The sequence below is a fragment of the Ostrea edulis genome, chromosome 10 (genome assembly GCF_947568905.1).
Source record: "Ostrea edulis chromosome 10, xbOstEdul1.1, whole genome shotgun sequence".
NCBI lineage: Eukaryota > Metazoa > Mollusca > Bivalvia > Ostreida > Ostreidae > Ostrea > Ostrea edulis.
Window position 1 is genome coordinate 44,642,149 of NC_079173.1, and position 25,301 is coordinate 44,667,449.

At 35.2% G+C, this 25,301-nt stretch overlaps 2 protein-coding genes across 10 annotated transcripts in view; one reads left to right on the forward strand and one right to left on the reverse strand.

The window, feature by feature from the left end:
- Positions 1-16,819, forward strand: part of LOC125666232 (vacuolar protein sorting-associated protein 41 homolog) — a 57,824-nt gene extending 41,005 nt beyond the window's left edge. For 8 of the 9 annotated variants that reach the window (XM_048899357.2, XM_048899361.2, XM_048899358.2 and 5 more), the window contains 9 exons: positions 1,626-1,764; positions 3,547-3,597; positions 5,578-5,770; positions 6,337-6,477; positions 8,519-8,655; positions 12,070-12,169; positions 12,922-12,966; positions 15,871-15,950; positions 16,235-16,819. In XM_048899357.2, the coding sequence (XP_048755314.1) occupies positions 1,626-1,764; positions 3,547-3,597; positions 5,578-5,770; positions 6,337-6,477; positions 8,519-8,655; positions 12,070-12,169; positions 12,922-12,966; positions 15,871-15,950; positions 16,235-16,297 (949 nt within the window). In that variant the 3' untranslated portion in view covers positions 16,298-16,819. The remainder of the gene's footprint in view (positions 1-1,625; positions 1,765-3,546; positions 3,598-5,577; positions 5,771-6,336; positions 6,478-8,518; positions 8,656-12,069; positions 12,170-12,921; positions 12,967-15,870; positions 15,951-16,234) is intronic. The other variant, XR_007366597.2, reaches the window with a different exon arrangement.
- The window catches only part of LOC130050809 (uncharacterized), a 355,157-nt gene continuing 332,142 nt past the window's right edge, over positions 2,287-25,301 (reverse strand). The window contains exon 2 of the mRNA XM_056151563.1: positions 2,287-2,586. Coding sequence (XP_056007538.1) covers positions 2,411-2,586 — 176 coding nt within the window. The 3' untranslated portion in view covers positions 2,287-2,410. The remainder of the gene's footprint in view (positions 2,587-25,301) is intronic.

The following is a 25,301-nucleotide window of genomic DNA, read 5'->3' on the forward strand; positions in this document are numbered from 1 at the left end:
ATGAATTCACACTTACAGTAAAACACAGTTATAACAAACACACTTATAATGAATTCACACTTACAGTAAAACAAGGTTACAGTGAACACACTTATAAGGAATTCACACTTACAGTAAAACATGGTTACAGTGAACACATTTATAATGAATTCACACTTACAGTAAAACATGGTTACAGTGAACACACTTATAATGAATTCACACTTACAGTAAAACACGGTTACAGTGAACACACTTATAATGAATTCACACTTACAGTAAAACACGGTTACAGTGAACACATTTATAATGAATTCACACTTACAGTAAAACACGGTTACAGTGAACACATTTATAATGAATTCACACTTACTAACAGTAAAACATGGTTACAGTGAACACATTTATAATGAATTCACGCTTACAGTAGAATGTGGTTACAATGAACACATTTATAATGCATTCACACTTACAGTAAAACACGGTGGCAGTGAACATGCTTTATATAATGAATTCATGCTTACAGTGAAGTGATTTTTATTCTGTTATTTCAAAAAATGTAGTAAACAATTTGGATATAAAGAATTACATTTATAACAAATGAAAATTTGTTCGTTATAAATGTGTTTTACTGTGCTTTGTTTGATGAGTGATTATTGATTTCATCAGTGGATAAAAAAATCCTATACATTATAGAATAGCATGTTAATAATATCCAATTTTAGAAACACTTGTACCTTCTGTACATTTACAACCAGTTTTGATTCAACTGATGGTAATATCCAATTTTAGAAACACTTATGCCTTCTGTACATTTACGACCAGTGTGCGCACAGGTCCTATATAGCAGCCATTGATATTTGGTTTTCTACATAGAAAATATTTAAGAATGACAAAGAGATCAAATATCTGTGACTCTGTTGTAGATTGTATGTAATGACATCACTAAATATATCCTGAGAAACTGAGAGCTGTTTTATTGAAAAATTAGATTGTTATAACACAATGCTGACTTTAAATCCCATCAACATCTTACTTGTCAAAAACCTGCCTTGATTTAAAAGATGTCCATATGCAGAGCATGTTTTTGTGTATGAGATAGACACTATAAGCATGTGATATTGAAATATTGCTACATACATGTAAATATGGGAAGCTGATGATTGGGAGGCTGAAGTCATACCTTTTGTCATACAATTGAGTTGTTAGTCTGCTGTTAACATCTATGTTCAATAAAATATTGAAGTATGAAGAGATGTGGAAGACTATGGTGTCTTCTATTTCGAGTTCACTGGGATATAATGAATTGACATATGTATGAAAATGATTATTGTTAATAGATAAAACGTCATCTATGCATGTATATCTAAATGTTGAGTAAAAGGCCTCAGCAAGAAATTTTTCCTTCTCATATAGAAGCTTTTGAATAAATTCTGCCTCATAAGAATAGTAAAATGGGTCAGCTATTACTTGACAGATATAATGCATGGCGCATGATTGGCTAAAAACCCTATCTCTTGAACAACTGTCAGGGTACAAATGAAACTATCTCTCTTGCACCAAGTTCTATTCTACCTGTATTGCATTTTACTTGTGTCTCGACATCTGTGTTGTTGACTATTCTTTATGTTGTCATATTTTTGTAGACTAGGAAACACAGATGTATTTAAACTGATCCACAAGTACAGTCTTTTCTCGTCCATCAGCGACAAAATCGTACAGTTGATGGAGTTTGACGGAGACCAGGCGGCCCAACTCCTGATTGACAATATGGACAAACTTCCTGTAAGTCTGAATCATCATGGTTGTTGTAAACATCAAAGGAGGTCATCAGTGTAAAATTATAAATGTACATGATGACACATTCTTATATACTGGCATCATGTGTATCACTCTTGGCTGATCAAGAGAAGACAATGTAGTCAATACTCTCAGTACTTTGATTGAAAGGAGATCATTCCCGCATTGTTGGCAATGTTGGGGAACAACCTTCTTGCTCTCATAATTACTTTTTACCCTTGGGTTATTCTCTAACAATTCCAATGACCAGGTGGTATATTAGTGTGAGTGACAGAGTATTGGGTAATGCATACATGCCAACTTTTGAAAATCCCCATGGGGGATTTTGCGCGCGACGACCTTTTTTCAACGCTCAAAATTCACGACATTTTACCATGAAACTAAATATTTGTCTTTTCAAATAAAATATCAATCTAATCATTATACATGTATCATACATTAACACAACATCAAGTGTGTTTGACCATTAACTTGAACAAAACTATATATTAAAAAAACCACTTTGAAAGATATACATAAGTATTTTATTAAAATCATCTATTCAGCAAAAAATCCTCTCCAACAAGTCACATACAAATATCAAATAATACTTAAAGTTGCATCCTTTTACACCATATACACATTGGCTGGTCTATATATCAAAATTTAAATTGAAGCACATGCATTTAGGTACGACTACAAAGGCGATCTTGGTTGTCTGTAAACATGGGCTTGCAGAGTCTGGTGGAACAATCTGCATTGCAACCAGAAAAGGAGTAGTCTGCCCTGCTATGAAGTTTGCGAACAAAACCTTTGCACCCATGGCATCTGAAATAATTACCAGGAAAAAAACCCATCAAAATATACGTTTTTACTTGTAAATTAAGGCTACTTGCTAATCTAAAATTCAGTACAGACTTGTGCGAATTACGCATCACAAAGTCTATTGAATACTACACTATATAGACTATGTAATACATCGCTATAGACAGATAGATTCGGATAGCCTATATTATTATAGTTGGAAAGACATATATTTTACGTACCTTATTGCATATTTTGGATGCTGTCAGCGAGAGGCAAAAAATCGGGAATGTCCGATTGTTTGGTGGTGCATGGTGACACTATTATCGTTGTCATTCACGTTTGTGTAAAGGATATGTCAGTTTGATATCCGTCTTCCGGATTAATTGCTATCAAAACATGCTTCGCACTGTCCAATAAGCACCCCGACACAGCCAGATCAGGTAAATTACATCACCCCGATACCATGCGACACAGGTAAACAGCAATGGCTGACTATTGTCCCGATTTCTGATTGGCCAGTTCAGAAATGACGCGGGATTTCAAATTCCGGTTGGAAATGGGGGGTTGTTGTCGTAAAATGGGAGATATTTTTAGAAAATCGGGATTTCGGGGTATTTTTGCAATCCCGATCGGGATATCGGGATTTGCCTTTTCAACTGCTTCAAATCGGGAGAATCCCACACAAATCGGGAAAGTTGGCATGTATGGTAATGCAGTCAGTGCTTTGATTGTATGATTTGTCATTTTGAGTATGGATTAGTTCCCGATATGTTCTACTTTACCATTTTTCCATTCTTTCACTTTTCATTCACCATGCCTTTACTGTTCACAGTTTAATGTTCACTGTTCATCAACTGCTCGTGTTCACCATGCTCAAAGTTAATGTTGTTCACTCGCTAATGAATTCATCTAGTCTTTTCATACAGCTGTATCATTAGTACTTACAGTACTTTGATTATGTGGCCCGATTCTCTGTTGCAGATTGAACAAGTAGTCAAACAGCTGGAAAACAATGAGAAGTTTCTATTCACAGTAAGTTTGAATTCATATTAGATATGCTGTCACCATATAACACCGATGAAATACTTAACATATTACGCTGCTTGTGTACATGTATTCTTCTTAGCACCTTTGGTGGAATTGACCTTTCACTAATCAAGTACATCATAAAATGTTTAATGTTATAGGTCAATGTGTGTGTATATTGCTAAAAATGTGTATTTAAATCAAGGTGAAACTAATAAAAAACAGGATTTCTACCAAATATTATACAGGCCAAATTTATTGCTTTCACAGTATACATATGAAATCATTAATTTCATTTTGATATGAAACTCAATTTTTTTATGTATATGGTCACCATATGTGAATTTATAATTGTGAAAAATTTAATCTTGTATGTATGCTATTACAGTTTTGATAACATACAGCCAATTAAAATTAATTGATAGATTATCATCCCCACCTGCCTCTCAAAAAAAGGTCCCACCCTAATTTTTTTTATTTTTGCAAAAATTACGATTTCAAATAAACTTGCTTCCCAGTGACATGAGTGAATGATTAAAGCCACAGAATGTTGGTATTCTATATATCTTCTACCAAGGATTCTTTGAATATTAATTTGATTAATACTGTGTGATGCCTTTTGTCATTAATTTTTTTTCTCGAGAAAGTAAAATTGAAATATAAAATCCTGCCACCTGCCCCATATGTTTTTGTGACCCTGGATGATAATCTACTAATTAAGTTGAATTGGCCTAATTTAACATTGAATCTGACTTTTTAAATCTGACATTGAACCCAGATGACTCATTAAATCTGACATTGAACCCAAACGTCCTCAATTTTACATTTAACTTAAACTTCTTAAATCTGATATTAAACCAAGACTTCTTAAATCTTACTTTGAGTCCTGACTTCCTGCTATCCGAGTCAGAGCCCTTTACCATCTGTGCAATATAATAAATGTTCAATCAGTGATCTGATTTTGTAAAAGTTTGGATGATGCTGTCAGTAATTTCAATGCTTTGATTGTATGATTTGATTTTGTGACAGTTTGGATAATGCTGTCAATACTTTCAGTACTTTGATTGTATGACCTGATTTTGTGAAAGTTTGGATAATGCTGTCAGTAATTTCAGTACTTCTATTGTATGATTTTATTCTGTGAAAGTTTGGATAGTGCTGTCAGTACTTTCAGTACTTTGATTGTATGATCACAGTTTGGATAATGCTGTCAGTACTTTCAGTACTTGGATTGTATGATTTGATTTTGTGATTATTGATTGATTAAATATTGTTTAACGTCCCGCTCGAGAATATTTCACCCATATGGAGATGTCACCAAGACCGGTGAAGGGCTTCAAGTTTATCCCTATGCTCGGCGCTTACGACCTTTGAGCAGGGAGGCATCTTTATCGTGCCACACCTGCTGTGACACGGGGCCTTGGTTTTTACGGTCTCATCCGAAGGACAGCCCCATTTAGTCACCTCTTACGACAAGCAAGGGGTACTGAGGAACTATTCTAACCCGGTTCTTCATTTTGTGAAAGTGATAATAATGTCAGTACTTTCAGTACTTTGATTGTATGATTTCATTTTGTGAAAGTTTGGATGATGCTATCAGTACTTTCAGTACTATGATTATGTGATCTGATTTTGTGAAAGCTCGGATAATGCTGTCAGTATTTTCAGTGCTTTGATTGTGTGATCTGATTTTGTAAAAGTTTGGATAATACTGTCAGTACTTTCAGTACTTTGATTGTATGATTTCATTTTGTGAAAGTTTGGATGATGCTGTCAGTAATTTCTGTACTTTGATTGTATGATGTTCACAGTTACCTGCTTATGGTGAAGTGATACAATTATGGACTTCTGATTAATTCTAAATCCTGACTTTTGATTTTACCACTGTAAATACACTTACATGATTGCAGTGCTAGCTTAGCTCAAGTTTGACCTTTAACCCATGACATTTATACAATATAAGAGACTTTTGATTTTTGACATCAGTATTTAGACAAAGTTTGCCAGAAGGACCAACAGCTCTGTCAGGCATACCATGGACAACTCGTGAAGCTCTACGCAGAATTCGCTCCAAAGAAGTTACTTCCCTTTCTGAAGAGCAGCATTCACTATCCCCTACAACGAGCCATGGACGAGTGTCAGATTAGAAGACTTGTTCCTGAGCAAGTCTATTTACTGGGTAAGTCTACAACGAGCCATGGACGAGTGTCAGATAAGAAGACTTGTTCCTGAGCAAGTCTATTTACTGGGTAAGTCTACAATGAGCCATGGACGAGTGTCAGATTAGAAGACTTGTTCCTGAACAAGTCTATTTACTGGGTAAGTCTGAGTCAGAAATATTACAACGAGCCATGGACGAGTGTCAGATTAGAAGACTTGTTCCTGAGCAAGTCTATTTACTGGGTAAGTCTGTTTATCAAATATTACAAGTCTGTTTACTAGGTAAGTCTGTTTCTTAAATATTACAAGTCTATTTACTGGGTAAGTCTGTGTCAGAAATATCACAATGAGCCATGGACGAGTGTCAGATTAGAAAACTTGTTCCTGAACAAGTCTATTTACTGGGTAAGTCTGTTTCTCAAATATCACAAGTCTGTTTACTAGGTAAGTCTGAGTCTACTTATGCTACCTTGTGTAACTTTAGACAAACTCTGTTCTTGTGTTTGTGTATGTATCTTTTGACACACTCTGTTATTCTGCTTGGTTGTATATCTTTTGACACGTCTTGTACCTATGTTTTGTTAGGTCGAATGGGAGATTTAAAGAAAGCCTTGACCTTGATAACAACAGAGTTGAAGGACGTTAATCAGGCCATCGAATTCTGTAAGGACAAGAATGATGAGGAACTGTGGGCTGATCTAATCAAGTTCAGCATAGATAAGCCAAGTAAGTTATAGATAAGTCAAGTAAGTTATAGATAAGCCAAGTAAGTTATAGATAAGTCAATTAAGTTATAGATAAGTCAAGTAAGTTATAGATAAGTCAATTAGGTTATAAATAAGTCAAGTAAGTTATAGATAAGTCAAGTAAGTTATAGATAAGTCAAGTAAGTTATAGATAAGTCAATTAGGTTATAATAGAAAAGTCAAGTAAGTTATAATAGATAAGCCACGTAAAATATAGATAAGCCACGTAAGCTATAGAGGGGCTTTTTAAGATATTAACAAGATTTGATATATGTAAAGCTACCAACAAGCTATAGCTTAAATAAGTTATAAGCAAGTTATGATATAAATACGATATAGAGAAGTTATGATATAAATACGATATAGAGAAGTTATGATATATATATATATATAAGTTATATACAAATTATGATAGAAATAAGCCATAGACAAGCTATGACATAAATAAGTTATATACAAATTATGATAGAAATAAGTTTTGATATAAATAAGTAATGATATATAAATAAGTGATGATGTAAATAATTCATGATATAAATAAGCTATGATATAATTAATTTATACACAAGTTATAATATAAATAAGTTATAGACAAGTTATTAGAAATGTATAATGTAAATTAAAAGTTCTTAATGATTATCAAAGTTAACACAACTTTTTAGTCACTGAAGATTTTTCTTATAATGATTAAAGTGAATAACAATTAACTTTGATCCAAATATATAAATTTTCTAAGAAAACAAATATTTTGTTACAAGAATCTAACTTATTAGTTCTTTCTGGTGAAGAATCTTACGTCAATTTTGAATATTTTTCCTACAGCTTTCATTAACTTACTAAATATTACATAATAATGAATATTTTTCACCGATCTTTCATTAACTTAGGGACTATTATAAAACATTGAATATTTTTCCCACATCTCTCATTAACTTAGGGAATATTATATAACATTGAATATTTTTTCCACAGCTTTCATTAACTTAGGGACTATTATATAACATTGAATATTTTTCCCACAGCTTTCATTAACTTAGGGACTATTATATAACATTGAATATTTTTCCCACAGCTTTCATTAACTTAGGGACTATTATATAACATTGAATATTTTTCCCATAGCTTTCATTAACTTAGGGACTATTATATAACATTGAATATTTTTCCCACAGCTTTCATTAACTTAGGGACTATTATATAACATTGAATATTTTTCCCACATCTTTCACTACCTTAGGGACTATTATATAACATTGAATATTTTTCCCACATCTTTCATTAACTTAGGGACTATTATATAACATTGAATATTTTTCCCACAGCTTTCATTAACTTAGGGACTATTATATAATAATGAATATTTTTCCCACAGCTTTCATTAACTTAGAGACTATTATATAACATTGAAGATTTTTCCCACAGCTTTCATTAACTTAGGGACTATTATATAACATTGAATATTTTTCCCACATCTTTCATTAACTTAGGGACTATTATATAACATTGAATATTATCCCACAGCTTTCATTAACTTAGGGACTATTATACAACATTGAATATTTTTTCCACAGCTTTCATTAACTTAGGGACTATTATACAACATTGAATATTTTTTCCACAGCTTTCATTAACTTAGGGACTATTATACAACATTGAATATTTTTTCCACAGCTTTCATTAACTTAGGGACTATTATACAACATTAAATATTTTTCCCACAGCTTTCATTAACTTAGGGACTATTATATAACATTGAATATTTTTCCCACAGCTTTCATTAACTTAGGGACTATTATATAATAATGAATATTTTTCCCACAGCTTTCATTAACTTAGAGACTATTATATAACATTGAAGATTTTTCCCACAGCTTTCATTAACTTAGGGACTATTATATAACATTGAATATTTTTCCCACAGCTTTCATTAACTTAGGGACTATTATATAATAATGAATATTTTTCCCACAGCTTTCATTAACTTAGGGACTATTATATAACATTGAATATTTTTCCCACAGCTTTCATTAAGGGACTCCTACACAACATTGGGACGCACGTGGATCCTATTAGACTAATCCCTCAAATCAAGGTTGGAATGAAAATCCCAGGATTAAGGGATTCTCTCGTTAAAATCCTCCAAGACTACAACCTCCAGGTAAGGATGATGTGATGAACCATTCATAGATCCAGTATTGTATGTTATAACACCTGTTAGAACCGCCGCGGTGCCCGAGAGGTTAGAGCATTCGCCCCGCATGCGGAAGGCCGGGGTTAGAATCCCGGACGCGACGTACCCAAGTCTTTAAAAAAATAGTGACAGTTTCATCACCAAACGCTCAGCATGAGGTGTGAATGTCGCGGGTCCTTGGAGATGACCTGTGTCACAGTAGGTGTGGCACGTTAAAGAACCCTCACTGCTCAATGGCTGTAAGTGCCGAGCATAGGCCTAACTTTGTAGCCCTTCACCGGTCTGGTGACATATCCATAACAGTGAAAAATTATTGAGAGAGACGTAAAGCAAGATACAATCAATTAATAACACCTGTTAGAACAGTACTATATTTCATTTTCTACCAATTAGAATATTACTGGGATTACTCGCTGTATACAGGTATATACTGAATGTAATTACTGGGATTACTCGCTGTATACAGGTATATACTGAATGTAATTACTGGGATTACTCGCTGTATACAGGTATATATACTGAATGTTTTATTGAAATACAGTAATGAATGAATCACTAAAATTTCGAAGTTTATAACACATATAGATCTATTTTCGTCACGTGGCTTTTCACGTTGCTATACCGGAAATGTAAACAAGAAGTGTAAATACCGGAGTCGGACATGAAAATAATCCGGAAATCGCAAGTTTCGCAAAATTCGGTGCGGGCCAATTTTTGAGGGGCGGGCGGGGATGATAATCTATCAATTCAGTTGAATTGGCTTAACTTCTGAATGGTAAATATTAGAACTTTCATATTGCACATGAGCATTTCTTGTTACAAGATCTTTCTACTGGTACCAAGATATTTGTCCTTGTGACCTTGGCCATCTTTAGAATTGGCCATTATCGGGGGCATTTTTATTTCACAAACACATCTTGTTTTAATTACTATTTGTGTCCTTGTGGCACATTTCTATAAACAGGAAGGTTTAATGGAAAGTCTAAACATTTAATTATCAAATTGGTATTTCAAAAGTAAAATAAAAGATATGAAGTTTATTTTATCTTAGAATGATTTAATTTTCTTGTGCATATGTAACATGCAAGTTGATAGGTCCATTTGACGTCATCAACATTCTTTATATGTGTACACAAAGTTGCCATTTAGTCCTGCTATATGACATCTTGGGAATGACATCACAATAAGTTTGGCTATTCTTTTTCCATTTTGTTGCCATGGCAATATTGGTCTACACTATATAAAATTCATATTTCCCTTACAATCATTCATCAAATGTCGAACGCAATTAATTGAATTAAATTATAAGGAATGAACATAATTTTTCCTCATTTTATACAATATAAAATGAGGTGGGGCAGTGTACACTTATTCACAAACTGCTGCATAAACTTACATATATATATATACAGTCAAACCTGTATTAAGAGACTGTCCAACGGAGAATGGAAAAAAGGTCACATATGACAGGTGGTCTCTTATTACAGGTTGCCTATTTTCTGCAGTTAATGGATAAATTTCCCAAGTAATTTGTACAATGAAGAAAATGACTACATGTATTTGGAATTTATCATTAAAAATATCAAGTACGGTTTTAATAGTTGTAAAATAAAATTAGTAATACACTGTAGTTAAAAATCTAGAATACAATGTGTTGTATCATAATTTGTTATTCATCAAAAATTACATTTAATCTGTTTAGGAATGATAAACTTTGCATGCATTTCATATTACACATTTACACGAGATTTAAAACTCATTGATGAACTGCATGTACTGAAGTTAATTTTCTTTGAATTTTAACAGATTATTATTGCAAATAAAGAGAAAAATCCTAATCTAAATGCTAACACTTTTAAATGAGTATACATACTTACATCTAACACACACTGACAACTCACTCGTAATGATTAACTTATAAAAATGTACATTTTAGTCCTTTCCATAGCCTACATCATATTTATTGCCTATTCATCTAATGGAAATATACATCTACATGTATACCTTTTTTGAATTCATGCATGTGAGACACTCAAATGTAAACAAAACTTTATTCTTTTAGATTATATAATACATGTACGTGAAAAAGATAGCGAAAAAAAACCACAAATCCCGTGCACATTATACCACCTTCACACTCACGGATTTTTCTTATGAGTCATTACGGATCTCTGACTCGTAGTCAATCACAAGCATTCGTAAATCATTCGTCGGTATCCATGTCTAAATCGTAACAATCCATGTACTTTTATGGACTTGTGGAATACGTAAGGATCCGTAAGAAAAAATCCGTGAATGTGAAGGTACCATTAGCCATTGTTCACACACGTATACCTACAATGTAGGTTGAAGGTGGACACGCTTACATAGGGAAATAAATATATTTAGGTTGTAAAACAGTAGTTCTAATTCATAAAACAAAAACCCGATCACAGATTTACCGATATAAATTTATTTACTTTTTCCACGTAAATATAGTTATGTATCGTTATATAATCAATTTGCGCAATACACACGCACGCTAATGTCAAATGACGTCAAAGTGCATTTTATCCCGTTTAACTTGTAAAATGCATTACTTTCATGAAGAGATAGGTCTATGACACTTGCCCATACCTAAATATGACCGTTAGAAAAAATGAAGCAAATGTTTCAACCTTTCTGAATATGATATACATTTTTAAATATTGTGTTTTTTAGAAAAGATTTTACTAACAGAATATAACACAATTTTTGTCATTTCGGCTTAATTTTCCTACTTTCCGGTAACGATGTGCGATTTTAAATGCGTGTTTTCGACTAGTTCCCAACATCACACAGAAAAACTTTGAGTAGAAAAATTGTTTAGTTTTTACTCTACTTTTAGAAAATATGATTTGTTTCATTATATTCCAATTATTAACAAAATGCCCCCAATTTAATCCTGTCGGCACATAAAAGGCGTCACTGGGCGTTAAAGGGTTAAATAAAGTAAGAGTTCCAAATACACACTTATTTGTGATGATGTAACACAGTGTACACCTATTGTGATGATGTAACACAGTGTACACCTATTGTGATGATGTAACACAGTGTACACCTATTGTGATGATGTAACACAGTGTATACATAATTGTGATGATGTAATACAGTGTACACATATTGTGATGATGCAATTCAGTGTACACATATTGTGATGATGCAATTCAGTGTACACATATTGTGATGATGCAATACAGTGTACACATATTGGGATGATGTAATTTAGTTAACACATATTGAGATGATGAAGCACAGTGTATATGCATTATGATGATGTGTATAGTTTGAGAATGTCCATGACGTAATAAATAGTCTTCATATCAACTTGTTATCCATAAAATTATTCTGTTACTTTGACAGATGTCACTGAGAGAGGGGTGTAGAAAAATTCTGGTGGCTGACAGTTTTAATCTGCTGGACAGACTGGTGAAAACCCAGAGGAGGGGCATCTCAATGGACAGTATGTTTGGGTTTTTTTTCTCTGTTTGAGGGAAGTAGTTCATGATAGGAATTATTGTCATTTTTGATATTATATGTTTGTTTGTTTCTTCTGTTTGAAGGATGGTAGACAGTATTATATATATTTGTTTGTTTCTTAAGTTAGATATTTGCTTCTTGCTTTTGTGTACTATTAGCAGTGCATCAGTGACAGCCATCAACACAAACACAAAGAGCTATAATATCAATCTTATCACCACATCTCCTGGGCAATATTCTAATCCACACATTAATGAATAATATCTTATCACCACATCTCCTGGGCAATATTCTAATCCACACATTAATGAATAATATCTTATCACCACCTCTCCTGGGCAATATTCTAATCCACGCATTAATGAATAATATCTTATCACCACATCTCCTGGGCAATATTCTAATCCACGCATTAATGAATAATATCTTATCACCACATCTCCTGGGCAATATTCTAATCCACGCATTAATGAATAATATCTTATCACCACATCTCCTGGGCAATATTCTAATCCACGCATTAATGAATAATATCTTATCACCACATCTCCTGGGCAATATTCTAATCCACACATTAATGAATAAGACGATACATGTTTGTTATAAATAGATTTCATCTTTTGGACAACATTAAAATCCATACATAAGAGAATAAGACTGTGCATGTTTATCATAGATTGACAAATTACGAAGAGATTTGAGATGATCACATGTAATCTTTAACTATATTTCCAGGTAGCCAAGTGTGTCCCATATGTCAACAACACATCATTGTGACAGGTAGGTCATTGTGATGGGTCATGGTGATAGGTAGGTCATTGTGATAGGTAGGTCATTGTGACAAGTAGGTCATTGTGACAAGTAGGTCATTGTGACAGGTAGGTCATTGTGATAGGTAGGCCATTGTGATAGGTCATTGTGACAGGTAGTTCATTGTGACAGGTAGGCCATTGTGACAGGTAGGTCATTGTAACAGGTAGGTCATTGTGATAGGTAGGCCATTGTGACAGGTAGGTCATTGTGATAGGTCATTGTGACAAGTAGGTCATTGTGATAGGTAGGTCATTGTGACAGGTCATTGTGACAGATAGGTCATTGTAACAGGTAGGTCATTATACCCCCCGCAACAAGTTGTGGGGGGGGTATACTGGAATCGGGTTGTCCGTCCGTCCGTCCGTCTGTAGACGCAATGGTTTCCGGACTCTAAAGCATTATCCTTTCCACCTACCATCACCATATCATACATATGGACTACCCATGGGATGAAGATGTTCCCTATCGATTTTGGGGTCAAAAGGTCAAAGGTCAAGCGCACTGGACATCGAAGTAGCAATATGGTTTCCGGGCTCTAAAGCGTTATCCTTTCCACCTACAGTCACCATATCATACATATGGACTACCCATGAGATGAAGATGTTCCCTATCGATTTTGGGGTCAAAAGGTCAAAGGTCACGCGCACTGGACATCGAAGTAGCAATATGGTTTCCGGGCTCTAAAGCATTATCCTTTCCACCTACAGTCACCATATCATACATATGGACTACCCATGGAATGAAGATGTTCCCTATCGATTTTGGGGTCAAAAGGTCAAAGGTCAAGCACACTGGACATCGAAGTAGCAATATGGTTTCCGGGCTCTAAAGCGTTATCCTTTCCACCTACAGTCACCATATCATACATGTGGACTACCCATGGGATGAAGATGTTCCCTATCGATTTTGGGGTCAAAAGATCAAAGGTCAAGCGCACTGGACATTGAAGTAGCAATATGGTTTCCGGGCTCTAAAGCGTTATCCTTTCCACCTACAGTCACCATATCATACATATGGACTACCCATGGGATGAAGATGTTCCCTATCGATTTTGGGGTCAAAAGGTCAAAGGTCACGCGCACTGGACATCGAAGTAGCAATATGGTTCGGTTTGTCATGCCATTTGTTTTTTACACTCAGAAAAGAGGTAGTTTATACCCATTACCAACACCCTTTGGGAGATTGGGGTAAGCGGGGGGTATTCTTAGTGAGCATTGCTCACAGTACCTCTTGTTGTAACAGGTAGGCCATTGTGATAGGTCATTGTGACAGGTAGGTCATTTGACAGGTAGGTCTTTTTGACAGGTAGGTCATTGTGACAGGTAGGCCATTGTGATAGGTCATTGTGACAGGTAGGTCATTGTGACAGGTAGGTCATTGTGACAGGTAGGTCATTTTGATGGGTAGGTCATTGTGACAAATAGGTCATTGTGATAGGTAGGTCATTGTGACAGATAGGTCATTGTGACAGGTAGGTCATTGTGATAGGTCATTGTGACAGGTAGGTCATTTTGACAGGTAGGTCATTGTGATAAATAGGTCATTGTGATAGGTAGGTCATTGTAATAGGTCATTGTGACAGATAGGTCATTGTGACAGATAGGTCATTGTGATAGATAGGTCATTGTGACAGATAGGTCATTCTGACAGATAGGTCATTGTGATAGGTAGGTCATTGTAACAGGTAGGTCATTGTGATAGGTCATTGTGACAAATATGTCATTGTGATAGGTAGGTCATTGTGACTGATAGGTCATTGTGACAGGTAGGTCATTGTGATAGGTCATTGTGACAGGTAGGTCATTTTGACGGGTAGGTCATTGTGACAAGTAGGTTATTATGACAAATAGGTCATTGTGACAGATAGGTCATTGTGACAAATAGGTCATTGTGATAGGTAGGTCATTGTGATAGGTCATTGTGACAGGTAGGTCATTGTGATGTGATAGGTCATTGTGACAGGTAGGTCATTTTGACGGGTAGGTCATTGTGACATGTAGGTCATTGTGACAGATAGGTCATTGTGACAGATAGGTCATTGTGACAAATAGGTCATTGTGATAGGTAGGTCATTGTGACAGGTAGGTCATTGTGACAGGTAGGTCATTGTGATAGGTAGGTCATTGTGACAGATAGGTCATTGTGACAGGTAGGTCATTGTGACAGGTAGGTCATTGTGATAGGTAGGTCATTGTGACAGATAGGTCATTGTGACATGTAGGTCATTGTGACAAGTAGGTCATTGTGACAGGTAGGTCATTGTCACTTATGTCCCAGAGAAAGAAGATCTGGAGCAATATATATTGTGGTCGATCTGTTTCATATGTCTTTTGCTTGATCTTGGTTAAATGACTTTTAAACTCTGCATGACAGCAACTTTTGAAAAGTCAAGGGATAACTTAAGGACAAAGGTCAAATTCATGACATACTTACACTTCGTTTTACTAAATGATATTGTCACATGTACTTTTTATTCCCCTCTCTATCGATAAATTGTCTCTAACTATGGATGACACATACTAAGGTTAAAAGGGCAGGTATACTGATTAAAATTTGTTAATGAAACTGCGTATGAAAATGGTAGGTAGCTCAGTGGTTCATTTTTCTATAATTATGGTCAAGCTGTGTTTTTTGTAGATTTGAGATATGTCATTATGTTTTTTGTAGATTTGAGATATGCCACTGTGGTTTGTTTGTTTTGTTTTTTTTGTAGATTTGAGATATACCACTGTGGGGTGTTTTTTTTGTAGATTTGAGATATGTCACTATGTTTTTTGTAGATTTGAGATATGCCACTGTGCTTTTTTGTAGATTTGAGATATGCCACTATATTGTTGGTAGATTTGAAATATGTCACTATGTTTTTTGTAGATTTGAGATATGCCAGCAATGTTGTGCTATTCTACTGCAGACATGCATTCCATGAGGACTGCCTACCAACACATTCCATGGTCTGTTGATTTTCTGAATTGTACATCAGGAATTTTCAATTTCTTCTCGTTTTTCTTTTCTTTTCCTTCTTCTTTTTTTGTGTTTGGGGAGGGGGCATAACAAAGTTTTTTAATATATTTGCAATATGAAATATTCACATTACACACGGAATAGATTTTATTGTTGCAATACAATCAAGTAACAGTAAAATAGTAATACAAGTAAATAACAGAAAAGATTGCTTATTGCTTTCATTTGTGTTCTATCAGTACTCTCAGTGCTTTGATTAATTCTCTGGTTACAGGAACGCTGCACCATATGTAGTACACAGAGAAGAGGACCAGGGTCGAAAGGCATGGTTAAATAGTGATGGGTGTGGCTTAATAAATGTATATATTCAAAAGGGAAAAGTCGTGGCAAAATCCAGTGAGGGTGTGGTCTGACCAGGATTTCATCATGGCATATTTTTACAAATCTAGAAGAAAAAAAAAACTTGTTGCAATTTTTCCTATGAATGACATATGCAACAAGGCATGCCAGGAATACATTATTTGCAGTCTGTAAGAAAGTTTACCTCAATCTCAGTTTTTGTATTTTTGATGGGATTTATGAGATTGATCACTGTTCATTACCTTCGCTTTTTCAATCCCATAGATTCTCACGACTGGAACACGTGTACATGAACTGTATAGAAATCATTCATTTGTCCACATCTCCAGATGCTTCTACTGGACACGCAGATTGCTTTTGACTTGTTCATACAATTGTTAGATAGTTGTTCATACAATTATTAGATACACTTGTTCATACAATTATTAGATACACTAGTTCATACAATTGTTAGATACACTTGTTCATACAATTGTTAGATACACTTGTTCATACAATTGTTAGATACACTTGTTCATACAATTATTAGATACACTTGTTCATACAATTGTTAGATACACTTGTTCATACAATTATTAGATACACTTGTTCATACAGTTATTAGATAGTTGTTCATACAGTTATTAGATACACTTGTTCATACAATTATTAGATAGTTGTTCATACAGTTATTAGATACACTTGTTCATACAATTGTTAGATACACTTGTTCATACAATTATTAGATACACTTGTTCATACAATTATTAGATACACTTGTTCATACAATTGTTGGATACACTTGTTCATACAATTAATAAACACTTGTATTTATTAGTGTTAAATGTAAACTGGTATATTTTAATTAACTATTGTGTCAATAAATGAATACACAATATGAAAAACAATGTGTTCCTTTATTGACTTACCTGAGCTATAAGCTGGAGCGAGCTTTTTTTGATTGTTTGTCCGTCTGTAGACTTTTGACATTTTTGACTTCTCCAAAATCACCGGCAATGGTGACGTCTCCATATGAGTGAAATATTCTCGAGAGGGACGTTAAACAATATTCAATCTCCAAAATCACAGAACCGATTTCAACCGAACATGTTTCATAGCATCCTTGGGTAAAGGGGATTTAAAATTGCTCAAATGAAGGGCTATGTCACCTTCCAAGGGTAGATAATTAAGAAAAGGCAAAATAGGGTGACATCATTTAAAATTCATCTCAAGAACCGCTAAGACAAATTTACATGAAAGCTTCCTGGCAGAGTGTAGATTCATTTTTTTTAAATTATTACTCTTGGGGTAATATGGGGTTACAATAGAAGATGAAATTTTTAAGTGGGGATATGTAGGAAAAATCTCTAGAACAAGATGAAAATTATATTCATATCAATATGCAATCATCCCCAGGTAGTACGGATTCAAGTTGTGATCACCGGAAGTAGGATGGGGACACAATAGGGGATTCCAAAGTTTACATATATAGAAAAACAGAGTCATATTAATAAAAAGTCTTAGGATCTAGTGTGTTCAAATTGGGGACCTCTCAAGTAGTGTGGGACCACAATAGGGGATCAAAGTGTTACATGGGAATTTATAGGAAAACATCTTTGAAAATCTTGATATAAACTAGACCAGGGTCATAAACTCTAAACTTTTAAATGGTAAGTGATTGTAAGGCTGTTCTTGGCACACTGATTTTGACTACGGATAATTCCGTCACAGCGGGTGTGACCAGTCGACAGGGGATGCTTAATCCTCCTAGACACCTGATCCCACCTTTGGTGTGTCCAGGGGTCCGTGTTTGCCCAACTATCAATTTTGTATTGCTTATAGGAGTTATGGGATCGATCACTGTTCGTTATCTTCACCTTTCATTATGGGAAGTTGACGATGGAGAAGCTGAAATCATCCCGTTTGTCATAAAGTTCAGCTGTCAGTTTGCCGTTAATATCTACTATCAATAGAATATCTAAGTATGAAGCAGAAGTGGACGACTCTGTGGTGTCCCTTATTTCGAGTTCACTGGGATATATCGAATTGACATAGGAATGAAAATTATTGTTAATGGATAATACGTCACCGATATCATGTATATCTAAATGTCGAATTAAAGGCCACAGCAAGAGATTTTTTTCTTCTCACGTAGACGTTTTTGAATAAATTCTTCATAAGAATATAAAAACAGGTCAGCTAACAAATTCATGCCCATGGGAATTACAACAGACTGTTGGAAGACCTGATCACCAAATACCACGAAGATATTTTCAATGAAGAAATCAATGTGCGTGGAATCAGAGTGGCGTTTAACAAAGTAATTTTTGGATTGTTAATCACTAGATAGGAATATTTGCGTTTTCCATTTCCATTTTTGTTCAAGAAGCAGCTGTCTATGATGTCAAAAGTCTAGTCTTTAATTTATCGTGAGGAATGGTCGTGTAAAGTGTTGAAAAGTCATACGTTTTAGTGTTGTTGATTTTAGAAAAGTTTTGCGATTTCAAGTTTGTTTAAAGTTCTTTAGAAGTTTTTAGAATCCATATTTGATTTACACCACTTCTGGCATATGTAGTCGCACAGTTAGTTTGAAATTTCTCCTTCATGGTTGTTATTTTCGTGAGGAGCAAAGATGGGAGCTTGGAAGAATATTTGCTGGATCCAGCAATGTATCTTTGCTTGTAAGGGTTTTTATTAGGTTTAGGAATCCAGTATAGATATGGTAACTTATATCCATTCGACCCATTGACTGGGATACCAAATGTGTCTAAAACTGAAGCATAATTTTGAAGAAATCCATCTTTTGAAAGGGCAGTTGGAGTATAAGTACGATTACCAAAAGTGGAATTAATGCCAACAAACAAAGACATTGTTGTTACAAGCTTTGTCAGCTGGAACCAAAACGTATTCCTCATGTAACCTATCTAAGTCTTTTATCACTGCTGGTTTACTAAACACAGCAATGGTACGTACTTTTGTTTAATATGTATATAGCGGGATTTTAATATTCCTCATATACTTTTGATTCATTCTGACAATGTATCAAGTTCTTCTTTTTCATATTTAGCCCATCGTTTGGCATAATCCTCAACAAAATTCATAATAGAGATGAAGTTATGTCGCCAATTGAAAGACCGAGGTTCTCTGTATTTAGGACCTTTCAGAATAAGTGATTTGTGATCCTCTTTTTCAACTACATGTATATCAACATCACCAGTAATGACATGTCCAGTTGGACGATAGTTCAAAGAAAATGATTGATTGTTTCTTGCTTATCGTCTCGCTCTAGAATTTCTCACTCATATGGAGACCGAGTCCGGTGAAAGGCTTCAAATTTAGGCCTATGCTCGGCGCTTACGGCCATTGAGCAGTGAGGGTTCTTTAGCGTGCCACACCTACTGTGACACGGGTCATCCGTTTTGAAGGTCATCTCCGAGGACCCGTGACATTCACACCTGATGCCGAGCGTTTGGCGATGGAACTGTCACTTCCTGTTTTAATGACTTAAGTCTGTAGATGGGTTACGTATAAGATGGTCTATATCCAGGCCCTGTAAAGTTTGTTTAGAATTAAAAAATTTGGATGCAATGGTAGAAACATATTTGTAGGAAATAGTGGGTGTAGATTTGAACTTGAAATAAGTTGGAATACACGACTGACGAAAAATGTTGCTTATGTTGACGGCATCTATTCCTTTGTTTGTAAATTTGAGCTTAAGGAACTGGCGGCATGCTCTGGAAGGAATAACATCCATGTGGTGGTTTATGTGATTGTCAACATCCATAATCATACAGTGCAGTCTATATTCAGGTATTGAAAACCTCAAGTATAGACTAGCTGTGGCTTCTTTAAATGATAGCTGAAAATAGTAACATCAATGGCGTCAATGTCACAGGTTGGATTACACATTTTATCATTACAATATGATATCTACAAACACACAGATAAACAAAGTCTACATCAAGTTCCTTGATTAACTGAATATGAAATATCAATTGATGACATCTGGTGCATCAAAATTGGTACCGTATAAGTTTTACATACATGAGGATTCAACAACCTGTACAAATGTGGTTGTATGGGGGAAACTTTTAAACATTTCTTAATTATAACTTCTGCCTAGATTTGAAACCCTATTGTGGCCCCACCTTAACACCAGGGGTCATATCCACCACCACTGAATGTCACTGACCGAGGAATGGTAACGGAAGTCAACCATCACTGACCGAGGAATGGTAACGGAAGTCAACCATCACTGACCGAAGAATGGTAACGGAAGTCAGCCATCACTGACCGAGGAATGGTAACGGAAGTCAGCCATCACTGACCGAGGAATGGTAACGGAAGTCAGCCATCACTGACCGAAATATGGTAAAGGAAGTCAGCCATCACTGACCGAGGAATGGTAACGGAAGTCAGCCATCACTGACCGAGGAATGGTAACGGAAGTCAACGATCACTGACCGAGGAATGGTAACGGAAGTCAGCCATCACTGACCGAGGAATGGTAACGGAAGTCAGCCATCACTGACCGAGGAATGGTAACGGAAGTCAACCATCACTGACCGAGGAATGGTAACGGAAGTCAGCCATCACTGACAGAGGAATGGTAACGGAAGTCAACCATCACTGACCGAGGAATGGTAACGGAAGTCAGCCATCACTGACCGAGGAATGGTAACGGAAGTCAACCATTACTGACCGAAATATGGTAACGAAGTCAGCCATCACTGACCGAGAAATGGTAACGGAAGTCAACCATCACTGACCGAGGAAAGGTAATGCATAGGATGATAAAAATGTTGACAATTATTGAGTGAGAGATAGTTATTGATATCCACCATTACAACGTATTTCGGAAGTCTAACAAAACAGGAAGTTGAGATGAAATATCATCATGGATGTTTTTGTTATTTTGTATTTAATTCCTGGTATTATTGACTTCATAGCCACAGAAACTTGGGAGGTTCCATAACTTATTCTTTCAGTTTGTCCCTTCTGCTAATGAAAATACACTTTTCTCCTTCACATCAAATGAAAAACAAGCATTGCAATTTTTAAATGATGAAATATATACATGTGTTAAATGAAGTACTCTTGAAACAATATCTTAGTACCAAAAACTAGAACTAGGAGGATGTTAAAAACAACTTGGTCCTTGAGAAGAGATTTTCCTTGATTTCATATACTACCGTATAATAATTCCCTTTCGTCGCCTAGCAACATAGCTCTCTCAGTAAAACTTAAATATTAGACATCTTTTTTCATTAAAGCATGTTATAGCAACTCGTTGTAATGACAAATGACAAAATTTACACGAAAACAATCTAAATCAGAATCAAAATATCAAACTTGGAATAATGATAAAATATACCTGTTCAAAACGCAATATCAACAACTACAAGCATCTTAAAGTTGTATGATCCAAATTTCAACAAATTTTGTCCACTTTGTAAAACACTGTTAAATGCACGTATATTATTTCACCTGTCTTGGCTACAATTATTGACAACATTCGCATTCACGACGAGGTTGTACTAATCTTGTCCCCCTCGAAGTTATAAATGCAAATGAAATGAGTGAAAATGACGAGTTTGTGTCAAGAATTGTACGGTTATCTATGAAAAGGATTGCTAAGTTCCATTCCATTTTTAATCTTGACCATTAAAAATTCTGATACATCATTGGCAACAGGATTCAGGATCGTCCTCGTCATCAGGGTCACATTCCTCCTTGGCGTCCTCTAGGAGAGGATCATATTCCTCCTTGGCGTCCTCTAGGAGAGGATCTCATTCCTTCCTGTTCTCTAGGAGAGGATCTCATTCCTTCCTGGTGTCCTCTAGGAGAGGATCACATTCCTTCCTGCCGTCCTCTAGGAGAGGATCACATTCCTTCCTGTTCTCTAGGAGAGGATCTCATTCCTTCCTGGCGTTCTCTAGGAGAGGATCTCATTCCTTCCGGATGTTCTCTAGGAGAGGATCTCATTCCTTCCTGATGTTCTCTAGGATAGGATCTCATTCCTTCCTGGTGTTCTCTAGGAGAGGATCACATTTCTTCCTGGTGTTCTCTAGGAGAGGATCACATTCCTTCCTGGTGTTCTCTAGGAGAGGATCTCATTCCTTCCTGGTGTTCTTTAGGAGAGGATCACATTCCTTCCTGGTGTTCTCTAGGAGAGGATCACATTCCTTCCTGGTGTTCTCTAGGAGAGGATCTCATTCCTTCCTGGTGTTCTCTAGGAGAGGATCTCATTCCTTCCTGTTCTCTAGGAGAGGATCTCATTCCTTCCTGGTGTTCTCTAGGAGAGGATCACATTCCTTCCTGATGTTCTCTAATATGAAGTCATTGAATACTAGTTTTATTACTGAAATATATAACAAAGAACAATTTTCATTGAATTAATTTTTTCATAACAAAATGACAGATTATGCCCCTTTAAGTGGTAAGACTTTTTGATAGAGGCACATCTATGTTGAAATGTGCACTTTTATTTTTGAATAAGAAGCATTCTGTAAGTATTGCAAAGAAATGATTCTTTTCTACCGGCGGCCCAAATCAAGTCGTTTACGTAATATTATGCGTGAATAATCATAGTATTACGTGAACAGTAAGAATAAGCAGGTTCCATAACAAAAAAAGCTGTATATGACAGATTCCATATTTCATATGTCCAAGGGTCAAAAGTCAGCAAAAAATCCTTGGACCGGAACAAAATTCTAACTTGATTTGCAATTTGTCACGGCAAAGCACTGTGCCAAATATCAAACGATTATCTGCAAAAAGTACAGAAAACTAAATAATACCGCCTTGATTTTCAAAGTCCAATGGCCATCACTCAGTAAACAAGACGACCATGGGCCACATCGCTCACCTGAATCACCTTAGCCCTGTCGTTGTTCAACTGTTGTGATTTTTAGAAGATTTTTTAAAAGAATCTTTATTTCTATAAACATATCCCCAAATGATCGCAAGATAACTAAAACATAGATATGCCTCAACACCAGTCTGATTAAAATCAGACCCCATATTCATTATCATATCGTTGGGTATGAGTATGGAGTCTGATTTTTTTACTAACGCGATCTTACTGTTCTGGATAAGACCAAGGTCTCAAGGTCATATATCACGGAATGATCCGATATACAGTGTCATACAAACATCTATATACAAAACATGAACATTTTCTTTTAAATAGATCAGGAGATATTGGATAAGTCAAATTTTTATCAAAAGTAGGTCAAAACTCAAGGTCACGGTCACCAAATAAAACACCAAAAGTATATCAAGGATCTATCTACAAAATATGAAAGCTTTACCTTAAATGTTCAGGAGACATTGATTAGGCCAGGGAATTTTGTTTTCATATACAGTAGGTAAAGGTTACATGATCCAATAAACTCTATCACAAGGTCTTGTCATTAAGAATCTATATACAATATATGAAAGCCCATTAAAAATTGAAAATTCTACAGAAATTATATGCAAAAAATATTGACTGAAGAACTTTGACAAACATGAAAGCTGTGCTTTGTTTTAATGTAAAAAGGAGTGTGTGAACGCATACTTTCCAATTCCAATTCGATACACATACTCAGATATTACTGTTTTTACGCTTGAAGACGCATAGAAGGATATAATGGAAGATAATTTCATCTGGTTTGTATCATAGTATACCGTTTGTAGTTTATCAATTCAACTTGCCACTTGAAGACAACGGCTGAATATCATCTCGTAACTACTTTTCCATTAATTTCGCCGAAACTTGTGATCCTTTTCTTGCCAAATCACGACTTAAACGCAATTACTCTGAGGATATAATTTTGAAATTGTTTTGTTTTGGAATAAAATTTTCTACTATGCAAATTTTCAGTTTTTTCCATTAACTTAATTTGTCTTTATCATCCCAACTTAATTTGTCTTTATCATCTCAACTTAACTTTATCATCCCAACTTAATTTGTCTTTATCATCCCAACTTAATTTGTCTTTATCATCCCAAAAGATTGTCATGTTAATCTACAAGAACTCGATAATACTACACCGTGACCAAACGCCTTTTGAATACAGCCATTCCTACGCAGGATACAATCGTGTTTTTAATGCAAAGTACAACCAACCCTTACGGCAATTTACTATAGAGATTGTAAATGTCCGCGAGGATGGGTTAGAAAGTGGCCCATAATTTTTTTATACAGATAATTCTTTAGGATTATATAGCCTATCAGGTGACACAATGCATTCTGGTTCGAACGATATATATCAGGATATAGGGCTCAAGGCGGGTGTGATCGGTCGACTGGGGATGCTTACTCCTCCTAGGCACCTTATCCCACCTCTGGTGTGTCCAGGTATCCGTGTTTGCCCAACTATCTATTTGGTATTGCTTGTAGGAGTTATGAGATTGATCACTGTTCGTTATCTTTGCCTTTCATAGGAACGACTCGAGTGCTCCTCAACAAACATTGTCTTTCCTGGCTGATCCATAAAGAATATCTAAAGTGTAATTCTCAATTTGAGAATAACACTGCTGCGATTCTGTCATTCCATTCTTTGAACGTAGGATACAATCATTCCTAATACATTGATAAATTGTTACGATGCATGATATTTAAAATCTCTGCCGTTTTCGTTATGTTTTTAAAATTTGAACATGAGCTTCATTGTTTATTACAAGATATACGACGTGAATTATAATTGTTCCAAAGGGAAGAAAAATTTCAAGAGGGTTTTAGTACTACATTCCATGCCACCATTTTCAATAGTATGTACTATAACACTACCTTCAATTATAACTCACACTGTAATTAAAACTAAACACTACCTCTAATTATAACCCACACTGTAATTAAAACTAAACACTACCTCTAATTATAACTCACACTGTAATTAAAACTAAACACTACCTCTAATTATAACCCACACTGTAATTAAAACTAAACACTACCTCTAATTATAACCCACACTGTAATTAAAACTAAACACTATATCTATTTATAACCCACACTG